The sequence below is a fragment of the Pempheris klunzingeri genome, chromosome 9, assembly GCF_042242105.1.
Source record: "Pempheris klunzingeri isolate RE-2024b chromosome 9, fPemKlu1.hap1, whole genome shotgun sequence".
NCBI classification, from domain to species: domain Eukaryota; kingdom Metazoa; phylum Chordata; class Actinopteri; order Acropomatiformes; family Pempheridae; genus Pempheris; species Pempheris klunzingeri.
In genome coordinates, this window is record NC_092020.1 from 6726692 (window position 1) to 6745000 (window position 18309).

The 18309-nt window shown below is 41.3% G+C and overlaps 1 protein-coding gene across 1 annotated transcript in view; it reads right to left on the bottom strand.

Moving 5' to 3' along the window:
- il1rapl2 (interleukin 1 receptor accessory protein-like 2) overlaps positions 1–18309 on the bottom strand; it is a 298916-nt gene that overhangs the window by 124010 nt on the left and 156597 nt on the right. The window contains exons 2-3 of the mRNA XM_070836982.1: positions 15258–15427; positions 13702–13805 (exon numbers count right to left, since the gene is read on the bottom strand). Coding sequence (XP_070693083.1) covers positions 13702–13805; positions 15258–15427 — 274 coding nt within the window. The remainder of the gene's footprint in view (positions 1–13701; positions 13806–15257; positions 15428–18309) is intronic.

Consider the following 18309-nt stretch of genomic DNA (forward strand, 5'->3'; position numbering starts at 1 on the left):
GTTGAGGGAAAAATGCTAAGATTTGAACCACTTTCGTGTCTATAAAGGAAAAATTAAATCAGTAAATCAGTTAAAAAGAAAAAAACTGTGGAAAAAAAGAAGACAAAAAGCAAACACATTGTGATTTTAGACTTTAATCTGTTTCAGTGGGATTATTTCTTAGATGGGCCCAAGCAGTTATCTGTTTCCCAAAAATGTCAAACTATTCCTTTAACTTCATAGATACACTGTACAGTAAATGAGCGACCGCATTAATAATATAAATCAGGCATGTTTTTTTTATGCCCAAACGCTACATGTTTGCTCATATTTCCATTCCTGTGAAATGAACTTGACAAACTCTCTGAGGGTTTTCTAGATGCTTGTCCTTTGCTGCTCTGTGCAGGACTTTAGTAACAAACCTGTTTTGGCAAACACGCCTTACAAGTATGTTTGGCCCGACAATTTAATGCCAGTAAAATCTGTCCAGTAACGCTGCATCCTGTCCTGCTGGAAATAAATGAGGTGAAAAAAGATGTTTAAAAGGTGAAAGCAAAGATTTGTGGCTGCCATTTTGTGTCTGATGTGAGTGGCTGACATTCATAACCCTTCTGATATCACCAAGTTTCTATGTTAAGCTCTTGTCTGGTACACACACACACACACACACAGCTTTTGTGTGTATACAGGCATGTGTGTGTGTGTGTGTGGTCTGCTGTGTGTGGCTTATTATTTTGTAACATGGCTAGGAAAGGGTACACTTGGTTGCCTTTATTTGCATTTGAAGACAGTTATGAATAAAACATGACATTTCACTGTTACTGCTGTGTGTGTGTGTGTGTGTGTTCATGGGTCCCTATGTGCATCTATTAACACAAATGAGGAATGTGCTACCATGCTGAAACAGATGCCAGGTGTGAGCAAAAACTTCTTTCAGTGCAACTGGCAACATGACTGACGAAGCAACTACAAAGGAATCAAATATACTGACGTGAAATCCCATTACATGCTGTAAAATGGAAATTAGAAATTACAGCTTCAAAACTACACAACAAATTCGGAACTACGAGTCATAAAAGGTCTACTAATTGGATTAGATTTCCCCCCCGTTCTCTGAGTGCGCATTTCAGAAGTGCCTGTTCAAGTTGAAAGTACTGTGTGAGGCTATCACATTGGCACACAGACAGCACATGTTTTAAGGGTTTAATGATTTCTTTCATCATTACACTCTGATCATAATTTGATGCGAGCACTGTACATCTGTTATAGTGTCCACAATCGCTTCCAAAGTGTCCTAAAGCAGGGCAGAATCTCTCCCACACCTCCAGGCACTCTGTACTTTGGCTGACTGCTAATATTTCATATTTGTCAACTGTGTGTTTGTGTGTGTCTGTGTGTGTGTGTGTGTGTGTGTGTGTGTGTGTGTGTGTGTGTGGGTGCTCGTGTCAGAGCGCTCTCCAAATAACACAAATTCCAATTACCTAAAATGCAAAATGAGCCATAAATTAATCTCCAAATCAACTTGTAATCCACCATATCCTCCCCGTCAATAAATCAAGCACACCCTCCCTGCAATTACCCTCCTATGATCAGGGCAGGCAGCTGGAGGGTGCGTTGAATTATGGCGTTAATAGAGGGGGATGTATCCTGGCCAGCAGGCAGCGTGTTTATACCTGGACAGAGCTGCAGATTAATTTGACTATCAATCTAAGTAACAGGCAGAGAGAGAGAGAGAGAGAGAGAGAGAGAGAGAGAGAGAGAGAGCGAGAGAGAGAGAGCGTGGGCACCTGCACATGCTGAGACATTCACACACAAACACAAACACATACACATTTCGGCGCATGCGAGATTCTGAACACAAATGCTTATAAATAAAGGGACGCTCGCATCTGCAGACGATCTGTGTTATGTGACATTAATGAGGTCTTAAATTCTGTTTGTGGAAAGCTTCTTCCTGTGTTTAATTTGGACATTTTTCACCAAATGGCAGCAGAAAAAACGTATGATTTTATCAGTGGAGTTTTAACGATACTCAACATATGTATGAGTTGGGGCTGCACGGTGTGGGGCACCGTCCCCTCATAGCAAGAAGGCTGGCTTTCTGGTTCCTACCCACACCCCAAAGACATACGAGTTAGGTCGCTTAGCAACTCCAAACTACCTACAGGTGTGAATGTGAGCGTGACTGGTCGTCTGCCTCTATGTGTCCACTCTGTGATAGAATGCCCAGTGTGCACCCTGCCTCTCATCCACTGTCAGCTGGGATCGACTCCAGCCCCCCCTGCCACCAAGGATAAGCAGGAGTAACTACTGGATGGAGGATAAACTGTTTCTAAATCACAGCTACTTGAAACTTTCCTTCACAACAACAGTGTGCCATTTCACAATGATCACAAAAGTACCTTTTGAGTCCTTTTATTATTTCAAAAATCGAACTAAACTGCATCAAACTTCACTGGAACTTAAACATTCATTTGAGTCTTTTTTTTTTTTTTTTTTTATAACTGTAGTTTCTAAAATAGAAAACACACACAAACAAAACTGCACACACACTCTCAGAGTGACACACACAAGCCTGTGTCAACTCACTGACACATGAGATTTGTTCAATAGCACCCTGCTCAGTATTTGTTCCCTGTCAGGTCAGTGTGTGTACTGTGTAATGTGTATTGCATGTGCCAGTGCGTTTGTCAGATAGTGTGTGTGTGTGTGTGAAGTAAAAGCCACAACTCATGCTCTCAAGTCAAGTGTCACTGCACAGCATAAAAGGGCACATCTATGCACGTGTGTGTGTATGTTCCACTTGAGCGCTAATATTCCTTCATGTGTAAGGTCAGTGACCCCAACCTGTGAAGCACAGATCAATATGTGTCACTGCTCATAAACAACTACCTCCGTCCCAATGGACAGTTTAGACTGCAGACGTCACAGATTTGAATGACACGTACATTAAATCTTTTATCTTTTAATTGTCACACAGTGCTCAAACACTATCTAAGGCTGTGATGCTCCCTTTTACGTGGCTGCCAGTTAGTTTGGTGACGTATGAAAGTCGAGCAGGTGGGAGAAAGTGAAAGCTGGTGTCAGATTTTAGAGCGCGAGCACATGGCTACTTCCTGGAAGCAGTACTTCTGGTGCAGCCCTGGTATGTATGGCACTTGCAAAAATACAAGTAGAAAATATTTACTGATTCATTTTTGGCCGGCTCTACTTTCTGTCTCGTATCAAAACAGAAACGCACTGGAGGCATGTTCAGGAAAACAGACACGTAATGGAAGTTTTCGGTTTACTCAGATTGTTGTGTGAAAACCACTGGGAACACACAACTATCCCAACAGTTTAAATGATTAGAGAACTGGCTAAATGAAACCAAGGTATGTTCTTCTGTTCTCACTGTCACCAGCCTTACTGAAACTCTTACAGTATGCTACACTGGCAATGACATGAAATGGTTCCAGTGTGTCACCTAATGAGCTGTGGGCCTCTATTGGGAAAAGCAGTCTCTAGACGCACCTGGCCAAGGTGACTCCACTGTGTGTGTGTGTGTGCGTGTGTGTGTGTGTGGTGTGTGTGCCTGTGTTTGTGTGCAGCAATGAGTTCATTTACCCCCAGGCCTGTATTTAAAATGAAGTTGTGTAAGCCTGATTTTCCGAGACTTTATGCCCGTGTGGTTCAAGTTAATGTACGTCTTTGCATACTTACTGTGTGTGGACATGTAAATGTGTCCTTATATGTGAATGTGCTTGCGCTGTGTTGAATACTTCTCTGCACTTAACTCAATAAGTAGAGAGGTTATGAAACTGAGCAAAGGACTTCTTCAAACGGGGTCCATTTTTTTTTTGTTCTGAATTAATAAACATCTAATGTATTCCACATCTCTGAACTTTAAATACGATTCTTACAAAATAATTCATTTTGACACGAATTCAATTAATTAAATGACCTCTCGTAAGGTCAGCACCAAACACTGGACTATAGTGTTAATTAAAGCTTCACTAAATGTCAAGGTAGATAACAGAACATTTCAGTAAGTCAATAAGCTGTTTGACAACTAAGGACTACATGGGCCTTTTACAAATTCAACTTTCTTGTCTTTGTGCTTTGGACAAATGGATAAATATAAATGCAGAATACTTTTGGATAACAATCAGTGACTGATAAAAACCGTGCCTTTAATGAGTGAGTATGCAGATCAGTGTCTTCCTGAAGGACTCTTAGATGAAGGCTGTGGATGTCGTAAGGATCAAACTACCACCTTCGCTTTACAGAGCAGTCTTTCTATCACTAGACCGCAGTGACACGCAGGTTTGCTTGGTTTTTACCAATCTTTCTCTGCCCTCCTTTCTCCTCTGTCGTAGTCCTTTCCTCCATATCTCACCACGTCAGTGTGCATTTCAGAGCAACTTAAAACCCCCTTGAACATCAAAGTGTCAAAACCAAGACCTATTTCTTTTTCTAAAGACTGGCCAGGGCAGCAGGCATTGGCTCAAGTTGGCATGCAATGGCACATGTTGGCCCACATTGGCAAGAGAGTAGTACCGACTCAGTGGCTGCCAAGTCATAGAGGACTGCCAGAGCAACTTCAAATGACCGCTCTCTCCTTCTCTGCTCCTATTTCGCTCTCCCCTTCCTCTCTATTTACTCCCCCCTGCCATTGTCTGCTTCTCTTAAACTCTCTCTGCTCTTGCTCGTCTCATTGTCTCTTTCTGCTGGCTGTCTTTATCTCCTGCTCCGAGTCTGTTAATCTGATGAAGAGAAAGGTTAAACATTTGGCTGACATTAGAAAACACCCTTGCGACAACTATGCTCGTGTTTCTTGTGTGTGAGTGTCCACAGAGAGTAGATTTATCCTCTAATGCAAAGAGAGACAGGTGGTTCAGCTTACTAGAAATACCACGGGGAATAGCTGAGACAGACAGAGAGAGGTAGGCACCACATCTAGAGGAAAAAAAAAAAAGGAAATGAGAATTCAGGTCTTTCTTTGATTTCATCAACAATTATAAAAAGGTGAAACTGCTTAATGGAATGCGAGATGGAATAATGATGCCGAAATTTCAGCAGACAAACATTTTGTATGTGACAGTTTGCATGCCCACCCATTTATTCTGAACTCCTCTCTAGGGGTTGTTTTTCAAAGCAATAGCAATGTCCTTCTACTTCTGCTTTTGTTTCTAAGAGAGGACTCATTATTCATGCAACCACAAAAAAGTTGCCTTTCAGGAAAATGTCAGCACACGCCCCTTTTTGACCAGATAGTTCAACCTTGTCTCCCTGAAATGTTTAGAGAATTTCAGTAAAATGTTCGCTGACAACGTATTCCATTTCTTGTCCCACAGTATCCACTTTTGCAATACCATATTATGCTCATAGCAGCTAAAGCGTGGCTCAATGAGGCAGTCACAGCAGCTGCTTAAAGTGAGGGAAAGACTGAGGTATTGGTTTGATACGAACCTGTCCACAATAAATCGAAGCACAATGTGTTTATTTTACTGCAAGCGGGTCAATGGGGTATGACCCCTTATCCCCGGTGTCACAGTTCTGTGATTTGTACATCCAACATCCATCCCCATCGCCTCCCTGTGACTTGCATTTGTAACTAAAATACAGTAATCCCTTCACTCCAAAGAGCATTGCCTGTGAACTTAATCCTGGCAATCATTACATTTCCCAACGCAAGCTAATTGGGAAAATAAATGAGTATTATATAAACACAATTTCTAGGGTACAGGGTTGAATCATTCCAGGTCCCGGGAAACAACAAGAACTAAAGTCAGGAACTAAACAGAAAACTAAAAATCTTTTTTTGCACATTTCTGTTTGTGAAGATTAGGGAGATTTAGGTGATGACGGATTTAAAATTTACGACTGTGATGCAATTTTCACATACAAATAAACAACAACACACTACTGTGGATTGAGTCTGCTCATTGAGTTGGATGTAATGAATGAAGTAGGAAAAAAAAAGGAGACACAAAACCCCTGAAGTGCCTGACTCCAAATAAGCAACAATATGCTGGTTTATGGCTATTCATTTTTGTTTGAGACTGCAACTACAAATTAAGTTTCTCTCGTTCACGCTCGGCTTGTCTTAAGGGCTAGGAGCTAATTACATGACTTTGCTTTTAAGATCACAAAGAAAATCTACCCGATGTAACCGGGGCTTGCCAACTGTGTGAATGCACATTAGCTGCAGCAGCCTCAAGGTTCGTGTTCGATGCCAGGTTCGATGCGCAGCGTTCAGCGTTGCAAACTCGGCTGAGATAGTTCCTGCACCTTCAGGAAGAACTACCACCCAAAGAACTACTCTTTTGAGACCAAGAATACGTCCACAGTAATCTAAAGCACAAGACTTAGGATAGGAACCCCCATCTCTGGAGTCAATTAGCTATAGAGAGCTAACCAGTCACCCATTGAGTTGGCTTGTGAAACCAGGCGGGCTCACAACCAATCCAATAGTCAGCCATGCAGTCAAACATACAGAAAAACAGCCACCTTGTCACTCACTCCAACAACAAGCCAGCTACCCAATCTGCTTACTGCCCTGCCAGCAAAACACAGCAGCCACCAACCCTACCAAGCCAAGTGTTCTGCCAAGATGTCACCGAATTAAACAACCACACACCCACCCACTTGGCCAAGCAGCCAGCCATCCAATTCACAAACTCACAATCCCAGAGGCCAGCCAACTTTTCAGCAAGCTAGTCAGTCATTTTTCCTCACACAGAGCATGTTACATTTCCATTTAATGTGATGTGTTGAAGTGAAGAACAGGCAAAGCCAGAGGCATGAAATCTCTCATCTCACGCTACCTTGTTCACTATCTAACACTCATTATTTTGTTCTCTCAGAGTTCTCTTCTCTATCAGTTTGTCCTCTGTCTTACTTATTCTTAGTCCTGTGTGTGTGTGTGTGTGTGTCTGTGTGTGTGTGTGTGTGTGTGTGTGTGTGTGTCTGTGTGTACACACGTCTACTTTTTGATTCTCTTTCTGCCTGACTCTCCAAGACAGTCGAATGTTGCAGGTTGGAGGTTCGGTACAAAGTCTTTCTCACAGCATTACAGTCCAAAACGTTAACTGAGACCTCTAACTGTGCGTATCAATGTCTTTCTAAGTGATGTGTATGTGTATGTGTGTGTGTGTGTGTTGATGTGTATGTGTGTGCATGCTCGTGTCCTAACCATAGTGGGTGTATAGAGGGTCTTGGGCGGTCACAGCATGGCCTCTCCCCCTACTGTGGTCCTTATACCTGCAGAGAAAATGGATTTTTGCTTTTCTTTTCTCCTCTACTCATTCCTCCATCTCTGCCTCTCTCTCTCAATCTTCCCTTCCTTCCCTTCCCTCAACCTTCTCCGTATTGGCTTCTCTCTTTTTTTCTCTATCTATTTACCCTTTCTCCCCATCCCTCTAATTTAACTACTTTGCCCTTGACTCTTACTTCACCCTCCTTTCTTTCTCCATCTCTCCCACCCACCTGCATATATTTCTTTCTCCTTCTCCCACTGCAAGCTCTCTTTCTCTGTACCTCGTGTCTCAGACAATGTTATTTTCCAGTTATTGTCTCCTGGGAGGGAATGTCACTCCACCTTTAATGCTTGTTCACCTTTGGTTTTATAACAGTGTTCTCCAGGTTGTCCCCCTTTTCTAGCTCGTACAAACCAACACACTACAATAGACACCAGGGAGTGCAGCGCTTTCTAAATCAACAGGTAAAAGACAGATCCAGCATTCGTTGTGAAATGTATGCATGTGCAAACTCGGGGAACAGCACCTCAGAACATTATTAAAAGAAAATGATTTTTACGGCTACAACCAGAAACAGTTATAATGGTTTAAGCAGGAGTCAAGTGTTTTCTACATAAGATAACCCCACGGTATCATTATATTTGCGAACAGAGTTGCAAATGGAAATGAGTCGATCATCATTATCTGTACACCTCTGTAACTACGTGCATAATGAGCGTGAAATGCAGGTACCACCATGGACCGTCCATATCAGAGCTGTTACACACCACCTATACTATAATGGTTATATGTTCAGAAATAGAACATTTGATATGTCCTACTTTGGCTTCCCGAAGTGGTAAACAAATAAATCAATGAACAGGAAGGAAAAAAAAAAAGTTAAACCTGCAATAACTTAGCTGATAATTAATTCATGTCATATCCTGTTATGTTGGCATATCATCACATTTCACATTAATGTGGTAAACTCATTAGTAATAGTATTAGTGCTTATCTACTCTGTTTCTTTCTGATGACTGTCCAATAGTCACTCTCCTTTTAGCTCTGTTTTGGTCTCGACCAGCTCCTGAGGAAAGTATTGGTCACTTTAGCAACTAAATATCCACCACCTAGTCTCTAATTGTGTCTGTCTGCTGCATGCAGGTAGTCTACAATGGGGTTTTCGCTGAAAACAGCCACTTGCTGCCACCAACATTGACCTTGTGCGAGTGGTGAATTTGAACCAAAACAGTTAAGTTGTGGGCTGGACAGAGAAAACATGAGCATGACAAAGGCAACAAAAAATACCAATCAAACCAAATCTAAAATTAAAACCAAAAGGACAATCATGTAATCATGTAAGCTGACTTCGGCTGTTATTTTCCTTTGTCTTCCTAAATCCATAAGCAGACTTAAATATCCAAACCACCAATATTATTTTCAGTCAAGACAGAAGCTGTGGTAGAGGTTGCAGGGAATAGTAAACCTTCTGTTTTTCAAAATGTAAAAACCATGTAAAAAAAACCAAAACATTTTGTGGCCATTTTTCTGTTAATGCTTTTCAGAGATGTCACAGCTATATGGGAATATGTTTCCATTTATTGTCCCTTCCTACAAACCTATGATGGGGTTTATTATTTCTCCAAACAGGGGAAACAGCCACCACTGAGCTCGGCACCAGAAGTGTTTGAATCACTGAAGAAATTGAAAAAATGATGTCAATTGAAATTGTTGGCAATATCCAAGAAGACTGAAACCAGATTGCAACTGATATAACTGAGTTATAAGCATCATCAAATGTGTTCCTGTTTTTGGCAAGCCATCAACAGCCGTCGAATCCTCCGAAGAGACAGCAGCTTCTATATATCATCATTCAGACCGATATCCTTGGTTGACACAAAGTTAATTCATGATGTCTGACTGCTTCAGGTGTTTGTTTGTAACCACAGAGAGAATAGGACATATCATTTGCTCGCAGCTACAAAGCTCGGGCAGACCCGCGGCATTCTACATGAATTAAGGAAGCCTTGGCCTCTTTGTAGAGGTCATAAAAAGGATCAATTTTGAGTGTGGATGGTAATTTTTGCCTCGGGCCAATAGCCATCTTGTATTTAAGGATATTGTATTTAGCTTTGTATAATATTCAGTTTTACTTCATAGCATTTGTTTTGTGCCTCACAAGAGGAATGACTCCTGTGTGAACTCATCAAAAGTTTAAAACATGCCGTGTCAGCCAGCATTGTTTGGAACCTGACATAACGTAACTTGAAGACAACCACTTTAAACTAAACTAAGAAGAGAAGCAACATGGCGGATGCATTGGAGGCCAGAGAAAGACTGCAGGGAAATTCTATTCTAGGTATGAAGGGAAAAATTGTTTTGTCATTTTGCCTTGACCCTTACTATCTCACTTGAGATATTGTGATATGTGAAGATAAGGCATGTACAGATGAATGAATGAATGGGTTGGTGAGTGGAGGGAGGGTTATAGCTGACTATAGAGGGCCATAGACAGGTTTCACATTTAGCGAACAATCAAGGATGTAAGGTACAAAAAGAAGGGTGCAAAACTCATTACCACCATGTCATGAGGGCTTACACATGGACATTTTCATTATGAGAAATCAGAAAAGAATTTACTTAACTTAATGGAAACCAGTAAAGCACTTGTGCTCAAATTCCCAAAACATGTTAACTCCATGGCGTCTGTTGGCTCTGTTTAGCTAACATGACCAAAGAGTACCAATTTGATGCACCTTGCTTTCAAAAGTCATCAGATGGCGTCTCTGTGAGCTGCCGCTGAGTTCCACATTTAAACTCTTAAAACACATCGAACTGATCACCAAAGGACTGATAGAGTTTGACAAAAAACTGCAGCAATATTCATTAATCATCACTTGGAGGCCAGTATATAGTAAAACAGCATTACAATGAGACAGATTTAAGACCCAAGAGCCTCCTTGGCCACACTCATGTTGTCCCATTGTTCTATATACTGCTCGTGCCTGTTCTTTACCTTACTTTGATTCACTGTTGATGACTGTTACCAAGGCAAACCATTTATAGTGATTTGCCAATTGTGTAAGCAGCACGGATGTCAAGGTAAAACATCACACCAGTTCGGGGAAAGCTGACATATTGGAGAGACGATTCATTGTTGAACCTTGGCAGCATATAGAGATAAATGAAGTATCAAATTGCACGTGGTAACATTTCTTTCTATAAGGTTACACTTATTTTATCTATCTAAGGCAGGCTGTGACTGCACCTGAGATTAATCTAATGTTTTTTTTTTTGCTCCATAAACCCGACTTCACCTCACGCCAGTCACAAGAAGAGAGTGTCAGGAGGAAATATAAAACTCAAGCTGGAAAAGTTGATTTTATCTCAGGGCACTGGTGATGAGTGACTCTATATATAAAGGGCAGCATATGCAGCTTTCATTATAACAGCAACAGCAATATATGTCAGATCTGGGGCAATAAACACATTCAAAAGTACATTCTCCCATCAGGTTTCTAGTAATATCATATGAACCAGTTGGTAGCTTTTCACTAGGACATGAGGATGGGAGGTGCTGTGTCTCTATGTGTGTGTGTGTGTGTGTGTGTGTGTGTGTGTGTGTGTGTGTGTGTCTGTGTCCGTGTGTGTTAATAAGAGACCCTGAGACAATGACAGACACCAAGCCCTAATTAGGTTGTCATGCTGAGAGAGCGAGGGAAAGACAGAAAGAGAGAGAGAGAGGAAGAGAGAGCTTATTAAGGAGGATAGGTGTCAAGCACTGGCAGGAGAAGGAGGTGGGAGGAGAGCAGAGGAGGGGGAGTTCGAGGGGGAGGGTGATGAAGGGAGGTAAAGAGAATCGGGTGCGAACAGGGAGAAACAGGAGGAGTGGGAGAGAGAGCGAGAGCGGGAGCAGGAAGCCGGGGAAGGAAAACAGAAGATGGAGGAGAAAGAGGTGCAGAAGATGGAGGCAGCTGGCGAGATAGAGGGAGATCAAGATTAGGAGTGGGAGAGAGAAAAAAAGGAGTAGGAGGGAGATGGTGATGGAGAGAAAGGTGCAAAGGAGACGGAACAGGAGACGGTGAAGGTGGTGAAGGTACCAGATGCAGAGGAGGAAGACAAACAGGATCAAGTAGAGAGGGGAGATGGTGATTTATGGCCCAGATGAAGAGGAGAATAGTTCGTCTGGTGCATCCAAAGCTGAAGCTTGTAGGGTGGTGATGGAGAGGAAGGCGAAGGAAAATCTCTTCAAATATATTTAGTCCTTTTGGTTACAGAATAAGTCTCGTTAAATACAATAAACAGTAAACTAAACCACTATAACTGGATGAAAAACCAAAAGGTTTTGGGTAATAATCCCTAATTGCACCAAAATCCTGAATATGAGTATTGAAGCTGCTGGATTCTATAACTGAAATGGTTGTTCCCAAAGGGCACTTTGGGGTAAAATTTGACCATTTTGTTTTGCTTTTAAACCTCGAGGCTGGATGATCTCGACTCATATGATTGTCTGACTGCGCATTTTTTCCTGCTGGACCTCATTTTAGAGGTCCTACAATATTATTCTTGCAAATGGCCCAAGTTATATAATAAGATCAAGGTGGAACATATTGACCCTGATTTCTTGAATTCTCAACAGTTTGACAAAAAAATTAGTTAATTTTATTGGATTTTCACAGGGCTTTCAACCACGTCGCACGGCCTTCATCAGCGGTTATCATGGCGATAGCTCAGCTGTCAACGCATATTGTAAATATCTATGGTGTCATATTTTGTGCCAACTACAACCACCTGTTGCCAGATGACTAAAGGTATTACCTTGGTCCCGTGTTGCCAGCTAACTACAACGTGACAAGTGACGAAGCTACATCCACTGATGAAGGCTGTGAAATGTGGTTGAAAGCTCTAGCAAATTGCATGAATGGAGCAACATCCTCTCCAACGGGAAGTAAAAGGATTTGCGGGAAATGCAGAAGAAACACCAGTCCTGCCTATGAGTCTCACTGGGGTATTAATTAAGCCTATTTTTCCATAAAAGGATGGAAGTTAACGGAACAATAAGGCATTAATCTAATAATCAACACTGATCATGACAACTTTAGACTCATCTCTGTTGTACAGATTCTGGAAACATGGCTAAACAATGTATATGTGGGCAAACACCAAGACCCCCCTGCAGCTGTCAAGATAAATTTAACATAAATCATTCAAAATGTCTTTGAGTCTGCCTGAAAGTAATCACATAAATTAGCCAGTTTGAAAAATGCCTGAATTTTCCCACAAGGTTACTCATCACATTAAAACAACAAATACCATGATACAAGGGTAACTCAAAAGTGAGCAGGGAAATGGACTCTTCCCTATGGATATTGGCTCACCATAGGCAAAATATTTATGTTTTACATATTTACAAAAGGGCACCAATTCCAATTCAGTTCATTATGCACACACACACCATCCACTTGCTGGTAAACAAGACCGCAAGCCTTGATCTGGGCTACAAAGCCAACTGTTACACACAAGTTGGAACCCCATCCCCATCACCACCACTACAGTAGTATCAAACAAATACACACACACACACACACGCGCATCCCTACAGGACCACATAGGAGTCAGGCCAAATACTGCTATAGTGCCAACAGCCATGTTTTAAATATTCAATTTACTAAACTGGCAGCTTTCCACACAGGGCAAATATGCAGGTGCACACACACACACACACACACACACACACCTGCAATACCTAGACACTTTTCTCAGCTAACCTCAGCAAATGCAACAAATTAATGATAAAGATTAAGATCAGATGTTGAAGATCAGCGCAGAGTGACTGAATAGAACAAACAGCAGATATTCATGGTGAATATCTCAATGTTCTGATTATAAAAATAGTAATGGTTTTGAAAAGCCATTCATCTGTCTTTTGAAGCATTGATTGCTGAGGGCAGGGGGCATTTCCTTATTAAAATGGATACTGAACAGCTTTGAATAAAACCCAATATCCTTTTTATTCAAACACCAAAACGATGCCGGTATCTGCGCATGCAATATAAATGGGCCACCTGTGTTGAGGCAGAACACTCGGAATCAGTGAATCTGTCCCAAGGTTATCCTCATGCGATCAACAATACAGATGCAACTCTGAGAGCAATGCTGCATCGGGCCAAGAATATTTTGCATGCATGCTGGCAAAATTCTTGCAGCATTTGAAGTAAATGTGCTGTGGCTGGAAGTGAAACTTCAAAATAAAGTCTGTGTTTTGCTCAGGGTACTTTGACCTAGCTCCCATCTGGGGAGAGGAGCAGTATTTATGTGATATTCATGAAGTGTAATCAACAATGCATCCAGCTGAACCAGAAATAATCTGAAATCATGCTTCCTTGGAGAATCTAAGTTGTACCCCAAACCCGTTTTTAGTCATTTTACTTCAGGCTTGACTCATAACGGTGCCAAGTTATTGGTCAAAATGAATCAGGGTGAAGTTGTGGGCATATATTACCTTAGCACACACGTGTAGAATCCATTGTCTTCCATTTCAGCAGATCTGAACCAGATAGAGTCGTCTTCTTTGCTCAGCCTGTGGCCTGAGAAGATGATAGGCTCCTAAAGGACACAACACAAAGACGACGTTAGAGCGTATTCCAAAAAAATAATGAAAAAGTAGCACATCTCAACTTTCCAAGTCACGGAGGTAAAAAAAAAAAAATACTAACTCACATTTCACTTATTTATTTTTCTCACGTCACACACTGTGATTGTCTTGTATTTTGTGATTGTATTTCGTCCTCTGTGACTGGGAAATTGAAATGTGCTACCTTTTCATATTTTTTTGGAATATGCTCGCTGGATTTCGGGTTTAGCACTCCACTGAGAGTCCCATTGTTGAAACACAGTCTCCATTTTCAACACAATGCTAGAGCAATGATGAACCTATAACTGAAATCATGTCATTTAGCTGTTTAAGTAAAGAGACATGAAATAATGATTCCCTCTATCTGTTATCAACATAGGTAATATAATTCCAATCATACATGTATTACGTAAAAAGTGCTATTAATAGGACTGAGGTTTCAATGTATGTGCTAGGCATGCATATTACATATATCATCAGGTCTAAATGTAATCTAGCAAAATCCTGTTTTACCATTCAGATATAATCCACGCTGTTGGGAAAAGGGGGCAACGTTTTAATATAGCACATGAGACCACATTGTGATTTATCAGTCCCTCTGGTTTTTGTGCATTGGCTATTACTCAAACACAAGCAAGGCCAAAGAAAAAGATTCTAGTGTAGATCCCAATTTCACACTCAGCACGGTTTATAGCATATCAATCTTTATAGTGCACTGTTTTTGTTGATAGTATGCAAAAAAGTTTGCATATACTAGAAGGAAATTCACTTTCTGAAGTGTTCCTGGTGCTATTTTATCGATATCAAGTGCACATCCTAATTTTTTCTTTGTCCTCAAAGCCCGTTTAGAACTGATGTGCAATATGGATTTGGGAGAATGACTCTGGTAAATGGCGAGCAGTGAACCCATGTGGTCTGATGGTTCAGTATTATCCTCACTCACTGTGATATTTGACCCTGACAGATTTAATGTGTCAAAGCCAAATTAAATTCTTCAAATGAAAACCATTTCCAATCCATTTCCATTCAAATTCAGCCGGCACATTTATTCATTTTGCATTCAGCTCCTCGCCCTCTTCCCACAAATTAGACAACACTCATCAGTAATATTTCTGCAATTTAGCTTGCAGCCACTAGTGGCTGCACCGACCACACTGCTGCTGAGCAGTACAACAGTGTATGAGTGAGGGGGAACTCCTGCATCATTTTTGAACTGGTACATAATATCCTGACTTTAATGGAAGGGACTTGATATTGCTGATGACATATTTACTTTCAATAAATATATTTGATGTTAAAATAAGAAATTAGTTCATAAATAATTCAAATTTTTCATCCTGGCTTTTACAAAAATAAAACTCATAAGCACCACCTCACTTTAATTTGACTTATATGCCCCACCTACGTCCTCTCTTTCCTCTTACCTCTGCATCTCCTTTGTTCTTGTACCAGATGAGGCGCAGCTTGGCGTTGGTGGCCATGGTGTAGTTGGTTCGGATGTAGCTGTAGAACAAGGCACATTTCACCCGAACAGGTTCTCCGGCCAGAACGTGGTACTCCTTCAGATCAACCGACCAGTCTATGCATCCATCCACTGTGAGGGGAGACAAAGAGAAAAACACTGAGACTGTGCTGATAGATGAACAGCGTATCTGCTTGCAGCTGTAGGCGGGAGAAACACTGATGGAAACTGAGAACACAAATCAGATAGGAAGCAAAACATGAACGCTCATCAAAAACAATTCTAGAAAATCTGATAAGATATAAAACTTTTCCTCAGATTGAAAAAAAAAAAATGTTTGACGGGGAGAAAGAGGGAGAGGGAGAGAATGAGAGACAGAAAGAGAGTGTGAGAGTGACAGGGAGACTGTTTCATGTGGCTTTTTTGGATATATTGCTCTTTACCTTCAAGGCAATAAAACTGCGAACATACATTTGAGAAAGTGTGTCTGCTGTTTTTATTTGTCTGTTGCCAATGTGTTTGGGGGAGGCAACAGCACAAGAGATTGAAAGACACAAACTGTAGAGAAAATCTGATACTTTATATATGCCTCAGGCATAAACAGAGAGAGTGACACGAGTGTCTGAGTTGTAATTAAACATCTGAAAGAAAGAATTAAAAGACAGACACACGTATCAGTTTTCTATGTATTCACTTCCTGTTTACAGCCCAATATTTGCCTTATGTGTAATTTATACACGCAGTCCCTCTATAATGTAAATTGCTTGAAACTGAAAGAAAGCAATAATTGCAGAAAAAGTGGGGAAATTCAGAGTGAGAGGAGGAGGCTGAGACCACATGAAAAGAGAGAAAAGCAGAGAGGAAGCGAGCGGCGGCGATGCCGGGGTGAGATCAGGTCAGCCGGAACGAACAGAAAACAAGTTGTAGATGGAAGACAAGTAGGAGCTGGTGAGACATAGAGGTCAGGGCGGGAAATGACAAGGAGCTCTCCCAAATGGACTTCCCTCCTCTCCCTGCCCATCCTCTTCATCTCCCTCGCCGCTCCTTCTCTTTTCTTCTCTCTCTGTTCTTTGTTCCTCTGACTTCTTTTCTTTCCCCCTCATGGTCTGAGGCTCGGATAAATGTGTTCTGTTTTAACTGAAGCCCTCAGGCTTTTGCCACAAGGCTTTCCCTCTGAATTACAGCCTCCACCCTGCAGCAATAAAGCCTGTGGATCTGTCATCTGCCCAGAACACCCCCACCCCCCTCCATCCATCTCTCATCCTCATTGTTCTTCTTCTTTGTTTATTGTGCAAACTGGCAATACCCAGTGGGCATGTTAGGGCTATAAACGAATACAAATACATTGTTTGGATATGAGCAGATACCGTGTTCTGGAAAAGATCAAACATTATCCAAATATTTTCCGTAAAGGTATTTTTGTTTTCCCTGGCACCTGATCGATCGATACGATTTCCCTCCCCAACAAACGTCAAGTCAGTTACATTCAAACAGATACACATCACACACTCTACGAATTCACATTGATGGTCAGGGTTAGCGGAACATAAATCCATTTAGAAATCATGGAGAATTAAAAACTTATTTCTCTATTATCCTAACCTATTATCTTGGTTAATCATCATCTGATTCTGACTTTTCCTTTGTCTCACTATAACGGTGCGAACTCTAGTAGCCAAAGCAGCAGCACGATGATGCAAATGTGCCAAAATGTACAACAAAGAGGCTTTAGGCTGAAAACACACTGTGTGCTGGAGAGAGGTTGAAGTTCAACATTGACACTTTTGAGCTTGGCAGATTTTGCACAGGTGTTATTTTTACACTGAAGCCAGCACCTTCAGTGAATTGATGGTAAATGAACTTAGGCAAAGTTAAATTAGGGACTGGTCTGAAAAGTGAAAGCAAAAGGGCCTTCTTCATCTTGACCTTCCCCGACTGCATGCAAAAACTCAAGAAGTTAATATCACCCAATGAGCTATTATGGCCTGTTTTATTTCAGTTATGTTCTTTCACGCCATCAGCACTTTACTCCAGATTCACTTTACAAGTACAGCTCAGATGTTTCTTTTCTTTCTTCAAGGCAGCGTTCAAATATGAGTCATGCTCTCTTATTTGATAAATCTGGCTACATGGGGTCACCCTGGACTGGTCGCCAGTCAATCACACAGAGACAGACAACCACTCACACTCACACCTACGGGTAATTTAGAGTCACCAGTTAACCTGCATGTCTTTGGACTGTGGGAGGAAGCCGGAGTACCCGGAGAAAACCCACACAAGCACAGCAGCACGGTGGTGAAGGCTCCACGTTTGAATTCAGGTTTGAACCTCGGGTCTTTCTGTGTGGAGTTTGCATGTTCTCCCTGTTTGTTTATATCAGGTTGGTATATTCCCTCAGCAGCTAGAGTGTAAATGGCAGCAGGGGGCAATTTAATACAGACAACTGAGCAGCCTAGACGATTTCTAACTATATCTGATATAAGCCAGACATAGTTAGCATACATCTGAATACAGATTTTTTTTGTTTTTCTTTATTTTAACAGATACAGGGACAGCTTGTAGCTTTACAGCACATTGCTAATGTATACAGTACGTACTGATCTGTCTACAGGAGAATATGAAAAAGCTCCTTGTAGAGTTTGTGCACCCCCCGTGCAGTAGAGGACAGACACTCTGTGCTGGATGTGGACTGTTAACGTGGCTACCACTGTGAGACACTGTAAACATGTTTTAGCACTCTGTAAAATATATCAAGTGTAATTTGTGTTGAGTTAAGTCACCGTCAAAGATTTACAGACTTCATTTGCATGCATTTGCAGCGCAAAATTTACAACCACACACTTAATTGGTTACATTTATAGATTTAGCAATATGTATTAAGTCATACAGAGGCAGCAGAGATTTACTGTAGTGGAGCTGTACGTACACACACACACACACACACACACACACACACACACACACACACACACACTCACAGACCCAAACAGATTTATTGCATCCCCAATCACTCT